This window comes from Centropristis striata, chromosome 1 (genome assembly GCF_030273125.1).
Source record: "Centropristis striata isolate RG_2023a ecotype Rhode Island chromosome 1, C.striata_1.0, whole genome shotgun sequence".
In the NCBI taxonomy this organism is placed as follows: Eukaryota; Metazoa; Chordata; class Actinopteri; order Perciformes; family Serranidae; genus Centropristis; species Centropristis striata.
The window spans coordinates 11,842,124-11,865,673 of NC_081517.1; the positions used below are offsets into that span (position 1 = coordinate 11,842,124).

Sequence of the window (23,550 nt, forward strand, 5' to 3'; positions counted from 1 at the left end):
TAGGACCGCGTGGTGATCGCCGTGGCCTATGACTGCGTGGACAAGATGGTCTACTGGACCGACATCACCGGGCCGGAGATCAGCCGGGCCGCGCTGAGTGGAGGAGACGTCGTCCCGGTCATCACCACAGGTACAGCATGGACACGGAGACAACGTTAGGTTACTTTATAACTTGGTTCTCCGAGTGAAGAGACTTGGAGACAACGTAGGGTTACTTTATAACTTGGTTCTCCGAGTGAAGAGACTTGGAGACAACGTAGGGTTACTTTATAACTTGGTTCTCCGAATGAAGAGACTCCAGGTCTCGGTCCAGTTACCTCTGAACACATGAGTCCCACTCTTTATTTGAGTTTACCCTCAGGAAGCAGAGGTGTTTGTGTCCAATTTTCATGCAGGCGATGGTGGAAGACACTAAATACATTGACCAAAGTACTGTAGTAATTAGGTAATCACAGTAATTATATATAATATAATAATATAAACTTATGGTATGATATCTGGACATGAGCAGGATAATTGTGTCCGACCTCAATATCTCCCATTGTGTTTACATACAGTTTTGTTGCTTAAAGTGAGTCTCTACAGGTAAAAATATTGTTCTCATTCACTGAGTTTTTGGGCTGTTTTTCTCCGGTATCATGCCTTATTTCATAACAGTGGAAAGAAAACATTTGTGTATATTTGCCTATAAACTTAGTAAAAGTGATTGTTGTGTTGTAGTGTGTCTTACTGTGAACACCAGAAAGCTCCACTCACCTGATTTACATATTCTATATGAATTATTTTCTTTATTTTGTCTTTAAATAGTCATTTCGAAGTCTTAAAAGGCCGTTTTCTCCCCCAAAATTTGTTTTCATACATCTCCACAGCTCAGCTCCACTTACAGACCCAAAACTGACCAATTTTATTCCTAACTATATCCAATCTTTTATACAACCAGTTCTGAAAAACATGATGAAAAAATGTATTTTTTAATGGGTTTTTGACAGTATGTCCTTAATTTTTAAATGATAAATGGATATCCCAATTTCCTTCTGTAAAAAAACTAATATATAATATATATAATATATCAACAAAATAAAATAACAACTTGAAATTTGATTTATCCAATATTGAAATTGATGTCGTATATGTAGATGCAATTTAGTGCATATTTAATGAGTTAATATAATTTGCATATCTAAACATAAGATTTAATACATAACAATTTATTATTCCAGCTTCTTAAATGTGAAGATTTTTTTTGGTTTTATCTCTAATAATTTTAATTTAAAATCTTTTCTTTATTGTTTATTTTTAAGTTTTATTGACAACTTTAGAAACTAGCTATTTTTTAGATTAATTATTAATTAAATAAAATATTCATTGGCCAATCAATAATGATAAATTGTTACGGATTAAGCTTCTGTGCAGGACATCAAATAATTAAAATGAGCCCCAACCTTTAATAATTATAATTATATAATATAATAATACACATTACTCTCAACTGGGACCATTCTCCATAATGGATACTTTTGGCACTTTGAGTATATTTTGATTATGATACTTTGGAACATTTTGAATGCAGGGCTTTTACTTGTTACAGAGTATTTTTACACTGATATTACTTCTTTAACTCAGTTACTTCTTGCAGCACTGCAGGAGGAGACTGGAGTAACAGACCTGTAATTTAATCAGCCTCATCAGACTCTGTGTCTGTATATATGTGTGCGATATACAGTAGTGTTCAAAATAATAGCAGTCCAATGTGACTAACCAGATTAATCCAGATTTTTAGTATATATTTTTTATTGCTACATGGCAAACAAAAATAAAGCAAATAAAAAAAGCAATAAAAAATATACTAAAAACCTGGATTAATCTGGTTAGTCATATTGGACTGCTATTATTTTGAACACTACTGTATAAGAGTCTGTCCTCTGACTGAGGTCTGTGTCTCCGTCCTCAGAGCTCCAGAGTCCTGAAGGCATCGCCATCGACCACGTGGCCCGCCTCCTCTTCTGGACCGACTCCATGCAGGACACGGTGGAGGTTTCCAAACTGGATGGCAGCCAGCGGCGAGTCCTGTTCGACACGGACCTGATTAACCCCAGACCCATCGTCACCAACCCGGCATACGGGTCAGTCACCAGATCTTACTCATAGATCTAGGCATTTGACAGATCCTCATTGAACACAAATACATGTTGCATTTTATTATCAGCATTTTCACCCTGTGTGTTTTTATGTCCGTCCATGTTTGTTGTATTAACTCTCTGAACCCCAACTAGACGTTTAAGGGGGCTTTTTTGCACTATTTACATTCTCTTCTGTGTCCTTGTATTTCACTGCAATATATGAAATCTATATAAATCTATAAGTCCTGCAGCTCTATGGAATCAGCTCAATCATGGCTAGAAGTGGGATCAACTCAGACAAAAATGTCACAAAATGGCCAAAAAGAGACATCAAATAACCAAAAAGAGACACGAAGTTACCCAAAAGGACGTAAAATGACAAAAAAACAACAACAGAATTACCAAAAGAGAGACAAAAATACCAACTTAAGGATGTAAAATGACAACAAAAAAAAAGATGTAAATGACCAAAAAGACACAAAATTACAAAAACAAAAAGTAAAAAAAGGACATAAAATGACCCAAAAGAAGAAATAAACCAACAAAAAAAAGTTTACTTGATGTATGGAACCATGCCTTCCATGAAACTGGGCATCTGGACATCCTCTGAACCCCAACAAGATGTTTCAGGGCATTTTTTTTACTCTTTTTACATTGCAACACAATCAGCAACTTTTGTTGTGAAATTTTGCCAACATACTATACTATGACTTTTATTGTCAATTTTGAAGACATGAATCTAAATAATATTGCTACGCAAATATTGCGATACTATGCTGTATCAATTTTTTCCCACCTGTAGTAGTTTTTTCTGTAATCCTGCAGACAAGGAAACAAAAAAACAAAAAAACAAACATGTGACCTCTTGTTGGAGGTAATAATCATATGAATTATTTGTCATGGTGTTGCAGGCGGCTCTACTGGGCCGACTGGAACCGAGACGGTCCTAAAATTGAGATGTCCAACATGGACGGGACGGACCGTACCGTCCTGGTGAAAGACGACCTCGGGCTTCCCAACGGCCTGACCTTCGACCTGGAGGACCAGCAGCTGTGCTGGGCTGACGCAGGTGAGACTGGAACCTGATCCAGCATCGTGTTGTCTCCACACACAGGACCCTTCAGACCTGATACGACCTATCACTTTTATTGTAACATTTTGACAACATACTATACTATGACTTTTATTGTGAAATTTTGACGATTCTATATTATTTTATTCTTCATAGTGTTAGATTTTATATTCCTTTTACATGACTTTATTACCTCTTATATTGAGTTTAAAAAGAATGATTTTTATTATGACATTTTGAGGACATACTGTACTATGACTTTTATTGTAACATTTTGACAACATACTATACTATGACTTTTATTGTGAAATTTTGACGATTCTATATTATTTTATTCTTCATAGTGTTTGATTTTATATTCCTTTTACATGACTTTATTACCTCTTATATTGAGTTTAAAAAGAATGATTTTTATTATGACATTTTGAGGACATACTGTACTATGACTTTTATTGTGAAATTTTGACAACATACTACATTATGACTTTTATTGTGAAATGTTGACAAAAAACTATACTATGACTTATTGTAAAATTTTGACAAAATACTGTACTATGACTTTTATTCTGACATTTTGACAAAATACTGTACTATGACTTTTATTGTGAAATTTTGAAGACATAATATACTATAAATTTTATTGTGAAATCTTGACAACATACTATACTGTGATTTTTATTATGAAATTTTGAAGACATAATATACTATGACTTTTATTGTGAAATCTTGACAACATACTATACTATGATTTTTATTATGAAATTTTGAAGACATAATATACTATGACTTTTATTGTGAAATTTTGACGACATACTGTACTATGACTTTTATTGTGAAATTTTGACCACATACTATATACTATGACTTTGATTGTGAAATTTTGACAACATACTAGACTATGACTTTTATTGTGAAATTTTGACAACATACTATACTATGACTTTTATTGTGAAATTTTGAAGACATAATATACTATGACTTTTATGGTGAAATTTTGATGTGAACATTTTTATTTTATTGTGAAAATGTATGTCCATATATGGGACCCCTCAGACCTGTTAGTCCTGATCAATCATGTGGTCCTCGCTGTTGCAGGAACTCATAAGGTGGAGTGTATGGATCCTCACCGCCGGCTGAGGAGGCAGATCGTCGAAGGGATCCAGTATCCGTTCGCTCTTGTGTCCTTTGGAAGAAACCTTTACTACACCGACTGGAGGAGGTAACACACTCACACTCCTGACAGAAACAATGAACAGAACTTGTGGTTAATGAGCAACTGGGCTTTGATCTGAGTGTTAAACACTTCCTTTCCCGCTTTTTGTGGGAGGTGCCACAGAGATTTACTGCTGTGCTCCGGCCTCTGGGCCCCAAACACTCAGTCTCTATCAGAAAAGATTTACAGCTACTTTCTGGAGGAGAAACAAACCCTAAACCGTCTCTGGAGCTGGTAAGAGCTGAAAACAGAAATAGTTGCTGTTATATTATTTAAATCTGGTTAACTCCACCTATATAACCTAATGGGGGCTGGTCTTACTGAAAACTGGAAATGCCCCCAAAATGCAAAGATTTATGCACCAGTTCATGCCTTTTCCTGCACCAATTTATGATGAAAATGTGATGCATAGTGCATAGTTTCTTCATCCTCTTTCAGTTTCTTTGTAAGATAAGATAAGATAGAACTCTTGTTGCTCTAAAAGAATAGTAAAATAAGAATAACACAATCAAATCAGTGAATTAAAATATCCTTTGTTCGCTCAGGGTACAAAAAAAAATCGTAGTTTTAGTTGTTTACATTTGGAACAACATACAATACTATGATTTTTATTGTGAAATTTTGAAGACATACTGTACTATGACTTTTATTGTGAAATTTTGACGACATATACTTTGACTTTTATTGTGAAATTTTGACGACATACTGAACTATGACTTTCATTGTGAAATTCCGACAACATACTATATTATGTCTTTTATTGTGAAATTTTGAAAACATACTGTACCATGACTTTTTTTTTTTTTTACATTTTGAACAACATATTATACTATGACTTTTAGTGTGAAATTTTGACAACATACTGTGCTATGACTATGACTTTTTTCACATTTTGAAAGAGAAACTTATAAGATATTACCGTACAGTTTAAACACAGCATGAGTTTCAGGAAGTGATTCTCTGCTGGTAATTAAGAGCTGAAATATTTGCTGGTTTTAGTCAAATATTAATGAACTTGTGTGGAGACTTCATGCTCAGAGTCTGAGAGGATGTCAAATAAACAGAGCTGCTCTGTAAACACTGCTATTTTCAGCTCTGTTGTTTGACTCAAACTGTCACATAAAAGTGTTTTAATGTGTCCGTCAAACATCCCTGTGTGGTCTCTGCTAAGTGTTTTTTTGTGTGTGTGTGTAATTTTCCAGGGAAGCGGTGGTCGCTGTGGACCGTCACTCACTGGCAGAGACAGAAGAGTTTCTGCCACAGAAGCGCTCTCGGCTGTACGGCATCACCACGACACCGACACAGTGTCCACAAGGTACAATTCATTACAGCTGCAGATCAGTGATCGATGAAGCATTTTTATGTACAAGTTTACCCAAACAGTGGGCAGGACTTCAACGTTACTCACCCTATAACGTCAAAATCGTGATCCAGATAACTAAGAATCATCTTCGCCTTTTATCAAAAGTGAAACTGTTTTTATCTTTTAACCTCTTTGATCGTGTACGCTTTTATTTCAAGTCAACTGGACTACTGCAACGCACTTTACTCTCATCTGAAGTTAGTCCAGAACGCTCTGGCACGACTTTTAACAGGGGCCAAAAAGCGGGAACACATTACCCCAATCCTCGCATCTTTGCACTGGCTCCCTGTTCATTTTCGTAATAATTTTAAGATTTTAGTTTTTGTTTTTCAAGCTTTGAATGGACTGGCTTCACAGTACATGAAGGACCTCATCCAAATCTATACTCGAATTGAGGTCCGAGGGCTAGCTCCAGCTCATGGTGCCTAGGGCGAGACTTAAAACCAGGGGGGACAGGGCTTTCTCTGTGGTCGGCCCCAGACTTTGGAACACCCTCCCCCTCCACGTACGAACAACCCCCATGGTAGATTGCTTTAAGTCTCGTCTTAAGACCCATTTTTATTCCCTGGCTTTTTAATTTTGCGTGAATTTTGTGGTCCTCTATGTCTTATTTATTTTTACTACGTTTACCTATGTCTTTTATTCATTTTACTATGTTTATCTGTTTTATTTTATTGTTTTATTTATAGCATCATTTTAGATTTATGCACTTATTTGATTATTTATTGCTGATTGTTATATGGAAATGTTTGTTTTATTGTTTTATGATTATATGTACAGCGCTTTGGAGACGTTTTTGTTGTTCAAATGTGCTTTACAAGTAAAGTGGAGTGTGGACACACTGCAGGTTAGGATTTAACCCTCTGAACCCCAATGAGACGTTTTCAGGGCGTGTCTGTTGTAAAAAAAAAAAGTTTTCTCCACATATTGTACATATTGAAGTATTGTCATGTTTCCCGCCTCTCTGCTCTGTGTAAACAGCCTCTCCTGTCCTCTCCTCTCTGCTCTGTGTAAACAGCCTCTCCTGTCCTCTCCTCTCTGCTCTGTGTAAACAGCCTCTCCTGTCCTCTCCTCTCTGCTCTGTGTAAACAGCCTCTCCTGTCCTCTCCTCTCTGCTCTGTGTAAACAGATTGTGTCTCTGAGGAGCAGAATTTTATGTTTTTAACAGGATCTGGTTAGTGCAAATGCATTATTTTTGAACATGTTTTTCCTAACAGAAACTTTCATAAACACATTATCCGTTCAATGAGTTCCGACTTTTTCCACATCATCATCATGTTGGAGTTATTTCAGCATCCTTTAGATCCATTTATTCATATTAAATCACAGATAAATGACTTTGTTTTGGTTCAGACTCATTAATGACTAAACACCCATACATTTATCCAAATTACATGAAAGTATTCCTTATTTTATTCATAAAAAACTCCCTAATTAATGATATCCCTTGATTTATAACCTTGATAGAACCAGACTCCATTCAGAAAACCATCGTTTTAACAGCAGTGTTCTTGTGTTCTTCAGACCTGACAAAGCATCAATTCAGACTGTTTCCACATCAGCATCATTCATTCATTCATTACCATTAACCGCTTATCCGCAATCGGGTCGCGGGGGCTGGAGCCTATCCCAGCTGTCATTGGGCGAGAGGCGGGGTACACCCTGGACAGGGCGCCAGACTATCGCAGGGCTAACACATAGAGACAGACAATCACACTCTCATTCACACCTACGGGCAATTTAGAGTCCCCAATTAAACCTAAGTGCATGTTTTTGGACTGTGGGAGGAAGCCGGAGTACCCGGTGGGAACCCACGCTGACACAGGGAGAACATGCAAACTCCACACAGAAGAGCCGCAGGCGGGAGGCGAACCGGCGACCCTCTAGCTGTGAGGCGAGAGCGCTAACATACTGACACTACAGTATGTTGTAGTGCTGACACTACGCTACACACTTTATTTTTGGACGTGTTTTAAATGACACATGTAGAATAGTGTGATTATGAAAGAAATATCACTATTTTAAGCTTTGTTTTGGTCAGTTTTTATAACATTACATTTAGTTTCTGGTTCAGAGGGTTGAGATCAGCAGCAGATACATTTTAACTTTAAGGACTGATTCACATGAAATCAGCTAGGTTGGTCTGAAGAACAGATCCTACAGCAGCTCAGGGAAAGGCACTGGGAGTACAGATGTACTCAGTGACCGCAGTAATTGATTGCAGATGCATATAGCATGTGGATGGATATAAGCGTGGGAACCGCGGGTGGAGGACCTCAGGGGGACGCCAGCTGTGGACACGGAGACTCACAGCTGGCTCCGAGCCCTGAACTATGAGAGACTGCTCCTCTGTCCACCTGCTGCTTTCTCAGGAACACCGAGGAACTGTTGCTCCGCTTCCTGAAGCTGCAGCATTGCTAAACATCTCTGTTTTACTTGGCAACATGTTTCGTGATCAATTCTCTGTGTTGTAATGTTTTTTCAGTCTGCGTCAGGACAAACTGGAGGGCGTTTCCACTCTCTGACTTTAGTTCAGATGTTTGGTGAAGCTGCTGTTAAACTCCCAGCCCAGAAACTTTTTAAGGATATCTGTATGACATACGATACTATGACTATGTTGGATTTTGACCGACATACTATACTATGACTTTTATTGTGAAATTTTGACAACATACTATACTATACTATACTATACTATACTATACTATACTATACTATACTATACTATACTATGACTTTTATTGTGAAATTTTGACAACATACTATACTATACTATACTATACTATACTATACTATGACTTTTATTATGAAATTTTGACAACATACTATACTATACTATACTATACTATGACTTTTATTGTGAAATTTTGACAACATACTATACTATACTAGACTATGACTTTTATTGTGAAATTTTGACATACTATACTATCCTATGACTTTTATTGTGAAATTTTGACAACATACTATACTATACTATACTATACTATACTATGACTTTTATTGTGAAATTTTGACAACATACTATACTATACTATACTATACTATGACTTTTATTGTGAAATTTTGACAACATACTATACTATACTATGACTTTTATTGTGAAATTTTGAAAACATACTATATTCTATTACTTTCATTGTGGCTTTTTTAAGACATACTTTACAATAACTTTTATTGTGAAATTTTGACAATCATGCTGTGTGACTTCTTTTCAGGGGTCATTTTCGGACATCCCAAAATATGGTGTTTTTCTGTCATTTCTGGCCACATTATGCTTTGTGTATCAACAGACTATAATTGACCCATTTTAAGCATTTTTAGGCATTTTAAAACTTTTTTTAAATTATTTTTTTACAAAACTCGACATGCTATAGTATGACTTTTTGTGAAGGGGTCATTTTTGGACATCCCATAATATGGTGTTTCTTCTATATTTTTAACAAACTTTAGTACCACATGTATCAACAGGCTATAATGGACCCATTTTAAGCATTTTGTAAACATTTTAAAATTTGGCAAAAATTTACATGCTATAGTATGACTTTTCTTTTTCAGTTTTATGGACATCACATAATATGTTTTTCTGTTATTTCTGGCCATATTATGCTCTAATATGTATCAACAGACTATATTGACCCATTTTAAGCATTTTTACGCATTTTAAAATTTGACCATTTCTGACAAAAATCAACATACTATAAAAAAATTTTTACAATGACTTTTTATGGAAATTGTCATGCTATGCTATAACATTTTCATTATTTTTTATTTTTGCTACATACTACGTATACTATGATATTTTTTATGAACAAGCGTTGATTCTCTGTCCTTTAAACCCAGAGGTGGAACGTTTCTTGTTAAAGTCACAAAAATGTCAAAATCAATACACTTTAATTAAATAATTATTATTGTTTATTGTGTTTAATCCTCAGCAGCCTGGTATTAAAGCATCCTTACACTGTTCCCTTCTCTCCCCTGTCAGTGTATAACTACTGCTCCAACAACGGCGGCTGCTCTCACCTGTGCCTGCCGCGGCTTGGCGGCTTCACCTGCCGCTGCCCGGACGCCGCTGATGGTCGATGTGTGGAGAGGAACCTGTGAGGCCTGCAGAGCAACGACCACGCTGCTGCTGGGAGCTTTAAAACCAAACACACTTAACTCAGTTATGATGTTTTTTTCTACATGTCTTACTTGAACTGAACATTTCTACGAACATTATAGAGTTTAATGTGTTTTTTCGGCTCTTGAAAGCTGTTCAGACCTCACTGTATTTATGATGTCACACTTCAGGTGAGATAATTAACTGTTACGATAGACTTTCTGATCTGTTTGTTTGTGATCTGACTCCTGGTTGAAGAGTTTCTCCCCAAAAGAGAACAAAGTGACACTAAGTCTAAAATACAGGGATGTTTTAAAGAGAGCAGGTAAACTAAAAACACTTTGACTGACCAGATTTTAAGTATTTGAAACTGTACTTTGAACATGTTTTTATTGTATTTTAAAAAAATCATATAGATGTGGTCTGAAAGATTACTGCGAAAAACAATCACATACAATTCTATACATTTTCTGTAATGATGAAATATTTCAGGCGGCTTGAGAATCTTTAACATAAAAAAAGGCTTTAAAAAGTTATTCCTGGACGTCCATCGTGAGCTTCTGTGATTTGTTGAAAAAGACAAACTTAATCACATCTGAATCAGACGGAATTCTAAATTCGATTTTTGTTTTTCATTGGTAAAATAAAATTCTACCAATCTGTAATTAGTCTATATATTAGCAATGATGAAAATATGATAACATTAGAATTTTATTTACCCCAAAATTGACATGGTTGTTTTGTATTTTGGACCACAAACATCACCACTGTAATCCTGAGCAGTAAGCGTTTAATTAGGGCTACAACACTTTGTAAGACTTACAAGACTTCTTGTATTGTTTGTGCTATGACTCACAGTGTATTTTTGATATGAACTTGTAAATAATGACCTGATATGCAGACGATGTTCTCTCTTATGTGTTTAATGGTGCTGATGTTGCCTGAGATCTACCTGATGATGATTACTGTGTAGGTGTGTGCAGGTTGTGTCTAAAGACCAAGTTGTATGTTCTTCTCATGGAAACATCTTTTTTTTTTTACAATGAAGACTTTCAGTTTCTCTGATACCAGTCTGTTTTCATCTAATAAAAGTAAGGAAAACAACAAACGTGTCATATTAAGACTCCTAAAATATGAATGACTATAATTTAAATATTAAAATGACATAATTGAATGTTTTTTATTATTAAAAGTGTATATATCATTTATAAACCATTATATATTCAGGACGAATTCAAAAGTCCAATCTCAAATTTTTTTATACTATACTATGACCTCTATTTTCCATATAAATTTGACAATATATATGGAAGTAAATCTGTGTCATCGGAGTTTGAAATAAAAAAGACGTTGAATTTCTAGCACTGAATATTTATGCATTGAAATTATGTATCTGAATGTTTTTCAACGTAAAAAATTCAACTGCAAAAAATTCAACCATGTTAATGTTAAAGGTGTTTATTCCTTAATTAGTTTGACTTCAGATACACTTTTATTTTGAAACTAAAGTATTGCTGTTTATTTGTATCATTACACTGTTAAATAATTTCACATAAAGTAACTAAAATAAAGTCATATTTCCTGTGTCGGCTTTAAAAGAGAACCATTAAATTTCTTTTACTTCACTAGAGTATTTGACGCACTTACCATTAGTGTTATTAAAATATCACAATACACTAGACAGTGATGGAAGACACAATTGAGAAAGATTTCACCAATAAAAGTCCTGCTTTAAAAAAATATCAAAGTAAAAGTTCAAAAGTTTTTAGCATTAAGCCAATTTAAGATCCTTGCATTAAAAAAACAAAAACACTTTTTCCCTGTAGTGTCTGAAGGATAAACAGAACGACATTACGTTTCATGTCTGAACCTTTTATTTCCAAATTTGTCACAACAACACATTCATAAGGCCACCGACTCACTGCACATTCTGGTTGGAATCAGGTAACAGGAAACAAAGACATCCAAAAATATGTTTCTTCAATATAGAATTATATAAAACAGTTTCTCTCCTCTCCCTCCATGTTCACAGAGAAGAGACGAAGAAGAGACACAACCTCCGAAATATTTACACAACTGCAACATTAATGAAACGCTAAATGAGGATGTAAACTTCATGTCATGTTTTTCAAAATAAAAGTACAGGAGTTGTTGACTGTATCTGTAGGAGTGAATACTCTTCGTTAATTACACGCACAAAAAGGTGGAGTTAAATCCTTTCAGACGACCTGTTACGCTGCAGGATGGACAGGTACGAACTCAGGTGGATAGTGTGTGAAATTTAAGTCGCCACGTTTCATCAGAGAAGAAGAGGAGGGTACGGAGCACCAGAGGAAGGTTTCAGTGTGTCTGAAGTCGAGTGTGATTAGCTGTCAAATTACAAATATAAAGCGTATCGTTCAGCTTTAAATACCAAAACAACAAACAGTAAACACCTGCACAGGTTCAAACAGAAAAAAAGTAGTGCTTCATCTTTATAAAAGTCCTTCAGTTCTTCAGTAACAGCAGGAATGTTTCCAAATTTTCAAAATAAAACCAAAGTCTGAACAACAACAGAGTAAAAAAATCAGTTTTTAACACTTCTCCGTCTTTGGGATTCTCTCATCATAAATCTATATTAAATAAAGGTTTAAACTTGCTTTGTGATGGCAAAAATAATCCTGTAAATCCTCACTATGAGATTTTTTTTTCAAAAATAATTACTGAGAAAAATAATGACAAAACATTCTTAAAATAATGAGAAACTGTGGAAAACTGTGACTGTTTTTACTGATATTCTGACCGTGACTTGATTTACAATATTGCAGGAAATGATCTTTTTTTTTTTCTTATTTTCACTGAAAAATATGTTAAATGATCGTGAAGGTGTGAAGTTGTTTTGTACCAAACAAGATTTTTGTCTTCAGTCTGTAGAATTCAGTTTGTGGGTTTAGAAATCTCTCATCATCTTCAGTCCATAATGCAATTATGATTTTGAAGAATAAAAACATTTTTTTAGAATTTGAATTTAATGTGCAGCAGCATGAGAAACGTTCTTAAAACAATGAAAAATGTTCTCAGAATAATGAGAAACCTTTTCAGTAATGAGAATTTTTTTCAAGCATGAGAAACTTGGTTTAAAATAGTGTCAAATATTCTCAAAATGATGAGATTTTTTTTTTGTGATGAGAATCTTTCTCAATATATGTGAACCGTTTGTCAGAATATTTATCAAAATAAAAACCTTCCAAACAAAATTGAGACTTTCAAAAATAATGAGAAACTTGTTCTAAATAATGAAAAATGTTCTCACAATAATGAGAAACCTTTTCAGTGATGAGAAATGTTTAAGCATGAGAAACTTGGTTTAAATTAATGCAGAACGTTCGAAAAAAATTAGAATTTTTCTCAAAATAATGAGAATGTTCTTGTGATAATGATAAACATTCACAAAATAATGTGAAATGTTCACAAACTGAGAAATGTTGTCAAAAACAATAAGAAACTGGTTCAGAATAATGAGAAATGTTCTCAAAATGAGAAACGGTTGTCAGAATATTTAGACAGTTAATCAAAATGAAAACGTAAAAAAAAGAAGAAAAAAAGAGAGACTTTCACAATCATGAGAAAAGTTCTTAAAATAATGACTTACAATTATTGTTATATTGGAAATTGTGAAAAAGTTTCTCATTATTATGAATAAACAGGATTTTTTTTCCATCACGTCGGCAGAAAACATAATTTGAATTTAATGTGCAGCTGCATGAGAAACCTCAAAATAATTAATAATGTTCTTATAATAATGAGAAACGTTCTCAAAACAATGAAAAATGTTCTCAGAATAATGAGAAACCTTTTCAGTAATGAGAAATGTTTTCAATCATGAGAAACTTGGTTTAAAATAATGTGAAATGTTCTCAAAACAATCAGAATTTTTCTCAAAATAGTGAACCATTCCCAAACTGAAAGTCTCATTTTTAGAACATTTCTCCTTAATTTGAGAAAGTTTCTCATCATTGAAAACATTTCTCATTATTTTGAATCAATTTCTTATTATTTTGGACGCCATTTTACAAAATATTGAGAAACATTCTCGACAGATGCTGAGTTGTTGTTTTGGACATTGTGAGAAAGTTTCTCATTTTTATGAATAAACGGGATTTTTTCCCATCACGTTCATCAGAAAACGGCTTTGACATCAAACTGAACATTTTATCTTTAAAGCCAGAAACTAAAAGCCAGTTTTAGTGACGATGTCGGAACATGTAACAGAAGCAGCTCTGAGTGTGTTTTGTGTTATATTTGTGTTACTTGTTGCACATTACAACTGAGAGTGATTTAATGTCACTGAGTTGATTTAAAATGTTCAATTAAACTGGATTTTCTGCTTCAGGTTTTTCTGCTTCAGTCAAACAAGTCAATTGACTAAATAATAATCATAATCTAGTCGAATAATCAATAAAATAAATGAACAATAATCTGAATATGTCGAGGTTATAGACTGCTGGTCAGGAAAACAAATATTTATGTATATTTATTTTGGGTTTAGTGTTCGACTTTCCCTTTAACTTCTGCGTACGAGGATGTGACGGACAGCGCTGTGAACCAATGATCAGCTGAGTTTTATGCCAATATTGGATATTTATAAGATATCTGCATCACTGTGATGAAGTATTTTAATTTATGGCTTCAGCTGTGACTATTTTTATCCATTAATAATTACCATTTTTCCATAAAATGTGTTTTGTTATTAATAGTTAATTAATATAAAATTGTAATTATCACAATGAAAGATTTCATCTACAGGTGCATCTCAATTCATTAGAATATGATGGAAAAGTCAATTTCCAAATAGCCCCAACAAGTATTGAGTCATATAGATGGACATACTGTTCAGAGGCCAACATTTCCAGAGTAAACATATTTTTAATTTTTAAAATTGGTCTTTTGTGACATCAAAATTTTTGTGAGACACTGACTTTTACGTCTTCATTAAATGCAAGCCATAATCATTGACCCATTTTAAGCATTTCAATTTTTTTTTTTTACAAAAATCCACATGCTATAGTATGACTATTTTTTTGAGGGGGTCATTTTTGGACCACCCAAAATATGATGTTTTTCTGTCATTTCTGCCCATGTTATGCTCTAATGTGTATCAGACTATAATTGACCCATTTTAAGCATTTTCATAATGAAGATAAATTAAATAAATTAAGACATGAAATGTTTAATTCTGTGTGTAATGGATCTATATAATGTGTTATTTCTACTTTTGATTTGAACTACTGACATGGGCTCAGTTGGTAGAGCGGGTTGCCGACCGATCGGATGGTTGGTGGTTCGATCCCTGACCATGGCAGCCTACATGTCGAGGTATCCTTGAGCAAGATACTGAACCCTAAATTGCTCCCGATGCTGCGTTCATTGGTGTGTGGATGAATTCCCAATGGTGGCAGGAGGCACCGTTTAGGGTAGCCTCAGCCACCAGTATGAATGTGTGTGTGAACGGGTGACTGAGCGCAGTCTGTAGTGTAAAACGCAGGTCACAGGTCCATTTACCATAAAAAAACATTTCTAGGATATTCTAATTTATTGAGATGCACCTGTATATCTCCCGTCTCTTATGGTTATCAATAATTCCCACGTTTGTTTACAATTCCTGCATGACCAAGAGGAACCCAAACAGCTGCTGCGAGACACAAACAACAGCCGGTGTGAAGGAATGTTTCCGACCGTCGCTCAGCAGTAAAACCCGGAGTCCGTCCCCCGGCAGCTTCCTGAGAACTCGTCTCCGTGCTTTCAAAATAAGAGTCTACATGGCAGTGAAGCAGCGGTGAAGCAGCATCTCGGCCCGGCTCAGGCGTAGAAGATGAGTTCGGGGATCTGTCCTCCCTGCACGCCGGTGCCGTTGGTGCTGTCCGAGGAGCACTGGAACTGGAACGTCACTTTCCCACACTGCACCTCCGTCATGCCCTCCTGGCCGAAGTAGCTGAGCTCGTTGCCGTCCAGCACCACGCTGGCGGTGTAGAAGGTGTCGGGCTCGATCTGCACCGGGTAGTCGAACCAGACGGGGAACGTGCTGCTGGAGCCGTCGGAGAAGTACTTGATGATCCTCTGCGCCATGGAAACGCCCTGGCGCTTCAGCTCGATCTTGGCGCTGTACTCGGCCGAGCCGCAGCTGGAGCCGTACAGGCCGAAGCCAGCGATGAAGACGCGTTTGTCCACCGCAAACTGGATGCTGTCGCAGCGGCCGCGGTACCGCCACTGGTTGCTCCTGTAGGCGCAGGACTGGAAGCGGTGGCAGCGCTGCGGCGCCAGGCCCTTACGAGGTTTGGTACAGAATAGGAGTTCAGGCTTCTTGGCGGCGGTGTACCAGAGGAAGATGTCGTTGGTCTCGTTGAGAGTGAGCACGCCGGACTGCGCCGCCCCGTTGGCGAAGTCCTCCAGCACCATGGTGGGGATGCGGATCAGGTAGATGGCCTTCCCCAGCACCAGCCGCTTGTTCTCGATGGTCGGCGTCAGGTCCTGTCTCTGGCACTCGGCCTCGGCCCAGCTCAGTGCCGCCTCGAACACCACCATCTCTTTGGCGTTGAGCGTCTCCCGCCGCAGGATGCTCTCCAGCGTCTGGGTGTCGATGTCGCAGAAGCCCTCGGAGCGCAGCGCCAGCTCGGCCTGGGCGTCGATCACCTCCCAGCAGCGCTGCGTCAGGTCGGGCTCCTCGAACAGGCAGCTCTGAGACAGCAGCACGCAGGCGTTCTTGGCGCTCAGGCTCGTCTCCAGGAAGTTGACGCAGGCCCGGGCCAGGTGAGGCACGATGTACTTCTTGGCGGCGTAGAGCGTGGCGAGCACGGTGTCGGCGCACAGGTCGATCTCATCACAGTAGATGTACCTGAGGAGGGAAGGAAGGAAACTTACAGTCACGTTTTAGTTGATCAACTGTCTAAATATTCTGATAAACATTTCTCAGTTTGTTTTCAAGCATGATAAACTTGGTATAAAATGATGCAAAACATCCTGAAAATAATGACAATTTTTCTAAACATAATGTGAAACGGTCAGAGAATTTGATCATAATAAAAACCTTATAAATAGAGACTTTCAAAATAATGAGAAACTTGTTCTAAATAATGAAAAATTTTCTCAAAATAGTGAGAAATTTTCTTGTGATAATGAGAAACATTCACAAAATAATAATAATAAAAATAATAATTTTTCATAGATTTATTTTTGTCCCTAAACTGTGAGTGAAGGCGGCGGACGTACTTCAACATGGCGAGGAACGACGGCGGCTCCACGTCGGGGATCCGGATCTCGTCCTGGTCCTCGGCCAGTTCTCCATAAAACATGGCGTGGAACACGGAGCTCCCGACGGCCAGGACATACTGACGGAGCACAGGAACAATCAAGACGACATTTATAAACTACCTGCTAAACTTTTATGACTGACCGTATTCTTACTAAGGAACAAAAGGGACAAAGTGTGTTTATGTTGAGTTTCCTGCAGGTTCTGCTTCGTTCTGATGTCCAGTCTTTTGTCTCTTAAAATAGGGTACATACAGAAATACTTTAGTTTTATTGAATACCTTTTAACACCTATTTTTTATACCTTCACAATATTTTTTAACCCTATAAAGCATGAATCATGAAATAATTGTTGTGTTTATTGAACCGACAAATAATTTAAAAAAAAATCAATTTGCATATATGAATTCTAATTTGTATCATATTTGATACATTGGGTCTTTTTTTGTCCAGTTTGTTTTTCTTGAACTACCAAAAACATATAAAATCCAACATTTTTAACCAATTAAAACTTTGACTTTCCTTTTAACATTTTCCTCGAACATACAAATTATTTTTTTTCCATATAACATCAAACATCTGCTGATATGAAGCAAAGACGGATCCACCAGTGGAACCAGCAGATTATTTTTGCTATATCTGGTATTTTTGTGCAGTTTGTTGCTTAGTTTGTTCATCTTCAAAACATCTGCAATGGTCAATTCTTTTGCCATCTAAAAATACACACCAAAAAAACTAATTATTTCTTTGAATTGTTCGAGAGATATCTCAATTTTACTCTAAATTTTCCTAATTATGTCAGTTAAACCTTTACTTAGTTTACCTAAATGAGAAAAAAGACTTAATGTTGCTTTATTTAATGCATAATGTAGGAAATGCAAAAAATGACAATTGACAAATTTTTCCGAATAAGTGGTCGTTAATACCTGCTGTATCAAATTTGATACACACATTTTCAACACGGTTTTACTATAATTTTAGTTATGAAATATTAATTAATTTTACAAGACATCATTCCAGTAAATATTCCTATTGAAGTATCAGTAACAATTTTAAAGTTTTCCTTATCTTAACTTTTTCAAAACTGACAAAAAATACTTCTTGAAAAATTATTGATGGCAGCCATACTGGATGTCTCCAGTGGAGGCCCTCTGGTGCATTATTGCTGATTCCTAGTGGATCATCCAGGTACTGCATGTATCTGGTTGAATACATCAGGTATTTCAGGAAAAAAATATCACACTGATGATCTAGAGGTCTCAAAAATGTGTGTATCAAATATGATACATTTGGCTTTATAGGGTTAATACCAACACGACATTGATCTGCAACTGTAGCGGCAAACTTGGAGTTAACCAATTATAAAGTAACTGATCACTGTAATTGTTGAGTAAGTCAGTGTAATAATACTTACAGTTACACTTACACTTACAGTCAAGTCCCTATATGACAGTTACTTGATACTTTTTGCTTTAGCACTGACCTATACACAATTATTTGCTATTTAACCCAAACAAGACAAAATGTTATTTCATTGTTATGTGTAGGGAGAGCACACACCACTTCTCCACCGCTTCACTATCATTCTTTCTCAATGAAGGGCACAAAATGACGAAGGTTTAAAAAACTTGAAAACAGAAAGGTTTAATGAAAGGGCTTGTGTTAAATTAATTTTGATTTAAAGAGGTTAATTGCAAGTAATTACGACTGTATCCACAGAACCCAGAGTTTCCTCTAGGATTTTTTCCAGCAGCAGGTAAAGGGTTATTTGTCCCCTTGCTGGTGTGAGAATGTAAATATCAATCAGCAATTTATAAAAGTATAGAAAACTGCAAAAGAAGCTTTAGAAATAGCGTTTCCCTCAGGATGTTCTGAGATGATGATGGGGGACCCGAACAAATTCTTGGGCTCAGGAGAAGTTTTTTGCCCTAAAAACCTAAATTTGGTGCCTCTTGCACATTCTAATGCCACTATTCTGGCTTAACGATTGCATATTTTAATGAATTATTGTAAAGGAGAATAAGAGTTCTTCTCTTTTACTCAAGGCATCTTTGTTTGACAGTCGTCCTGTAAATGTAAATTCTGCTGCTGGCTCTTAGCGGTGGATGGTTTGAAAATGTAATACCTCATCAGAAGACGTTTATTACCTTTTAATGGTCTTATTTTTGGCTAATTTCATTTACTACCTTTTAAAACCCTGTAAAATAAAGATGAAGTTGCCTCTGTGATGAAGCTGTCTTTGGTCTTACCTTGTGTCCTGGGACTCGCTGCGTCCCCCCAGGCGGCCCGACCACAAAGTGAACATCTGCCATCATCTCATTGTTGAACATGACTGAATTCCTACAAGGACACAAAACATTTGATCTTAAAACATGTAAAGAAAACTAGAGAACAATTAGTTATTTTTATACATTCCACAGTACAAGAAATTAAACGTCAGGTAGGGGTGGGCGATATGGCCCTAAAAGAATATCACAATGTTTCAGAGTATTTTTGCGAAAAAGATATTCTTGACGATATTACAAAATATTGAAAAATATATATAAAAAAGAGATTTTTTAATCTGTATAAATTAAAAACATACAACAAAATAAAAAATAATCATAAATCTAAAATTGAGTGTAAACTGCAAATTTCAACAGTTGCCAAATACAAAAAATGCATCAATCTCGTCCACTTTTAGAGCTAAATGTGAGCAAACACAACATAACATTTTTTACAGTAAACAGGGCTTTTCACTAGGATATGGAGCAGCCAGACAGTGTTGAAAAACAGCTGGCTAGGGGCTCCGGGGGCACCTCCTCCCTGAGAAGTTTTTTTCATAAAAGCACAAATTTGGTGCCTCTTACACATTTTAATGCCACTATTCCATCATACTCACTGATCTTAATCATTGCCTATTTTAATTAATTATTGCAAAGGAGAATAAAGGTTCTTGCATGTTTTATTTAAGGCATCTTATTTTGACAATCTTCTTGTAAATTCTGTGGTGGATTCTGTGCTCTTATTTTGAAAGCTGCATGTGTTTAGCGACAGGAAGTAATAGTAGCTTTTTGTGATTAAAACAACTTTAATTGTTAGCTAATGTTAGCTCACGGCTAACAAACGGCATAATGCAGCAGTATGTATGGACTCTGGCGGCCTGACAGGTTGATAGTATTTAGTTCGGTGCGTATACTCGGTGGGTGTGTGTAAGTGTGTGAATGCGGCTCATGTCTCGGAGGAGGACGGAGAGGTTGGTCTGGGTTTTGACTGACTGACAGGTGACAGACACTCTGCTGAACAACACAATGCAAAATAACTTTATATTATGAATAGTGTAGATATACTTTCAGTAGCTTGCAGCACATGAGACCCTGGCGGGCTGACACGGTCTAGGTAATTAATAGGAAACCCTTACACCACTAAGTCAAGAAGTAGGAATGTTGCCAATATCATGATATGCATTTTTTTACTCATAAAAAAAAAAATTATGCCGATATAATCGTGAATGATACGATATGCCAGTAGCGTCGGGTTTAATTTAATTCAAAGAACCAAAACAGGCATGTTTTAAGCTTGTATAAATATAAATGAACTGATTAATAAATCTCTCTGTGCTCCTCAGTATTCTGGAGTTGTGCTGTTGTTGAGATATTAACATCCTCAACATCTCCCGCTTTATTTCTCTACAGTTTTTCTAAATGTGATGACATTAGCTGACAGGTAATGTGTCGTTTATATTATTGTTTTTGACAAAAAAAAGTCCTCTGTGTTTGCATGTTGTCCAATTTCTTTTCTCCCAATATTGCAATTAAAGAAAATGTATTCAACTTTTCTTTTGTGTGATTTATGGCACTATAACTAGAGATGTGAATCAGCGCATCGGCCCCATTATACGGTTTTATCCAGATACTTGAGTCACGATACGATATTATTGTGATTTTAATCATTGTGCGATATGGTGAGTATTGATACAATATGTTGTGATTTCACTGTTTAACTGCATTTTGTGTCCACAAAATTAAATTCAATCAAGAATCGTTTTGTCCAATGAGACTCAAACCCACAGATTGACCAACATATTCACTCGGACTCAACTGAACTGATATCAAACATGTATGGATCTCCAGGATATTTATAAAAGTGTGCTGATACTGCCCCCAGAAAAAAATTGTGATTACTACGCCGTATCGATTTTTCCCCCCACCTCTAATTATGAGTGTGTAAACCTGCAGAAGAAAAACTCCTTCTAGTCCTGACTGTGCAGGTCTTAAATACTACAGTGACAAAAGAGACCACAACAGTCGAGTTTCCATCAACTAAAGTCTCATTTTGAAGATTCTCATGAGAAAAGCTTGATTAAGCTTGAGTTTTAACGCTGGCTTGAAGTGTTTTTGTCTTTTTATAAAAATAGTTAATGAGCTAAACAGGAAATGGAAACTTTTTGTGTACAAGTTCTGATCATTTAATCTCTGACTGATCAGCAGTTTCCTCTGACATGAAACAACTATTAGAAGTTTAATCTAATTCCTAAGTCTTCCCTCCATTTTCTCTCATTTTGTTATTTTCTCTCTTCTTCTTCTTCCCCTGTTTACTGACAGATTAGCCTACAGCAACATGTTGCTACATTATTATTGGGCAGTGCGTGGCCTAGAGGTTAGGAATCAGGCTTGTAACCGGAAGGTCACTGGTTTGACTGACAAGTCAAGGACTGAAGTGCCCGTGAGCAAGGCACCTAACCCCCCACACAGCTCCCCCGCTGCAGTAATGTGCTGCCCACTGCTCCTCAGCACGTTGTGTTCACTGGTGTGTAAGAAAGGATGGGTTAAATGCAGAGACTGGATTTCACCATTGTGGGATTAATAAATGATAAATCTTAATCTTAATTACACTGCCACCTGCTGACCAAAGTATGTTACTGCAGCTTTGTTTATTCGCTCTGAACCAGCTGATGGAAACTCTTATTAAAATTTTCTGTAATGCAACATTTCAAGATTCAACGATCAACGATTAAAATGTGTCAGGAGCCAGAAACACTTGTTGTTAAGGGTTAACCCCTCAGTTTCCCTGCAAATTCACCTTAAAACACCTAGACTCCAAGACAACCCAAAGTAAACTGAAAGCTGTTCTTGAATAGTTTGGAGTAAATCTGCTTCTGGTCACGTTTGAAAGATAATACTCTGGAGTTTGTTCTCAAAGAGTCAGAATAACTGGAAGTGCTGCTGGTAGTAAGTGATGGAAGTTGAAACACACTGAAAATATGTTATTCTATTGTCCGCCTGAATATGTTTGGTAAATACAGGCCTGCAGATCATTGATTATTATACACTTAATCATTATAATAATGCACAAAATATTACCTATTCCTAGTTCAAATTTGATGAAGATATCTCAAAAAATGACTATTTTCCACAGATTTTTCTCATTAAATAATATTGGAGCAGACAGTTGAGCCTCTCCTGCACCCCTCCAGCGGTTTGTGGTCCCGGACTGACCTCTCCCGGATGGTGGGGTACAGGCCCTGCCAGTTGCAGCAGCTGATCGCGGTGCTGGTGTTGTTGTTGTTCAGGTTCTGCTGCTGGATCTGCTGGACGGACGAGGCGGAGGGGACCAGCTTCTTGGTGGGAAACAGCTCTGCAGCCATTATCTTCCGCTCAGACCGCAGGCCGGCTCATGGCAGCTCCGGGGCCGGACTGGATGCTGCTGGGACCGGCTCAGTCTGCGGAGCTCTGCCGGGAAAAGAGCTTCATGTTTGGGCTCAAACCTGCAGGTGTGCCGCTCTGCTGGAGCTCAGTTAGAGCTAACTAAGCTAGCTGAGTCCTCCACAGCAGCTGATTTACTTTACGGTGCATCAGGTAAAAACATGGCATAAACAATAATCAGTAGATTTATATAAAAAGTTACTAAATGAGCGTCCAGACCGGAGCTTTGTTGTTAGTTCTTAACTTTAGCTTGTTGATGCTAGTTAGTTAGCTGACTGACTATAAGGTCTTTTTACGAGTTAATTTATTGATCAGTGCTGAAACATTTGGTGAATAACTGAGCATCTACTTACTTTAGTGTTGTCCAGAAGTATTTATAATCTCGTCTGCTTCCCGCATCATAAAGTTTGTTGACACTTTAACAAGAAAATCCGCTCAGCTTTGTTTACACTAGCTAGCTTAGCTTCTTCTGCTCATCTTTACGGGCAGAGTCGACTCACTACCGGCGCCGCGCCGCCACCTGTCGGCCGGCGGTTTGAATGACACCCAATTTTTTATTTTATTTATTTATTGTTGGCGTTTTTAGTTTTTCTGTTTATAAATACAATGATAAGTCTCAATAAAATACCATGTGTGTTTCATTTTCATTAAGAATTTTATTTATTTTATTATGACTATAGTTAGGCTATTTACTGATTATTATACACTTTTC

General features: G+C 36.7%; 2 protein-coding genes across 2 annotated transcripts in view; one reads left to right on the plus strand and one right to left on the minus strand.

Annotated features, from left to right (window-relative positions):
• The window catches only part of LOC131969696 (nidogen-1-like), a 46,053-nt gene extending 35,146 nt beyond the window's left edge, over positions 1 to 10,907 (plus strand). The window contains exons 15-20 of the mRNA XM_059330842.1: positions 4 to 130; positions 1,952 to 2,123; positions 3,032 to 3,189; positions 4,288 to 4,411; positions 5,608 to 5,720; positions 9,754 to 10,907. Coding sequence (XP_059186825.1) covers positions 4 to 130; positions 1,952 to 2,123; positions 3,032 to 3,189; positions 4,288 to 4,411; positions 5,608 to 5,720; positions 9,754 to 9,872 — 813 coding nt within the window. The 3' untranslated portion in view covers positions 9,873 to 10,907. The remainder of the gene's footprint in view (positions 1 to 3; positions 131 to 1,951; positions 2,124 to 3,031; positions 3,190 to 4,287; positions 4,412 to 5,607; positions 5,721 to 9,753) is intronic.
• A 1,385-nt stretch (positions 10,908 to 12,292) lies between these two features.
• On the minus strand, positions 12,293 to 23,319 carry btbd3a (BTB (POZ) domain containing 3a). The gene is made up of 5 exons (XM_059330855.1): positions 23,192 to 23,319; positions 22,632 to 22,865; positions 19,404 to 19,494; positions 17,116 to 17,234; positions 12,293 to 16,741 (listed from the first exon to the last, which is right to left on the minus strand). Exons 2-5 carry the CDS (start codon positions 22,778 to 22,780, stop codon positions 15,709 to 15,711), a joined length of 1,392 nt encoding a protein of 463 aa, XP_059186838.1. The 5' UTR covers positions 22,781 to 22,865; positions 23,192 to 23,319; the 3' UTR covers positions 12,293 to 15,708.
• Positions 23,320 to 23,550: the final 231 nt, after the last annotated feature.

Excerpts from the sequence above, each read along its gene's own strand:
- btbd3a (XM_059330855.1), bottom strand. The coding sequence starts at position 22,780 with ATGGCTGCAGAGCTGTTTCCCACCAAGAAGCTGGTCCCCTCCGCCTCG. Across the intron at positions 17,235-19,403 it reads AGCGAGTCCCAGGACACAAG|TATGTCCTGGCCGTCGGGAG; the intron begins GTAAGACCAAAG and ends GTGCTCCGTCAG. Across the intron at positions 16,742-17,115 it reads TCGTTCCTCGCCATGTTGAA|GTACATCTACTGTGATGAGA; the intron begins GTACGTCCGCCG and ends TTCCCTCCTCAG.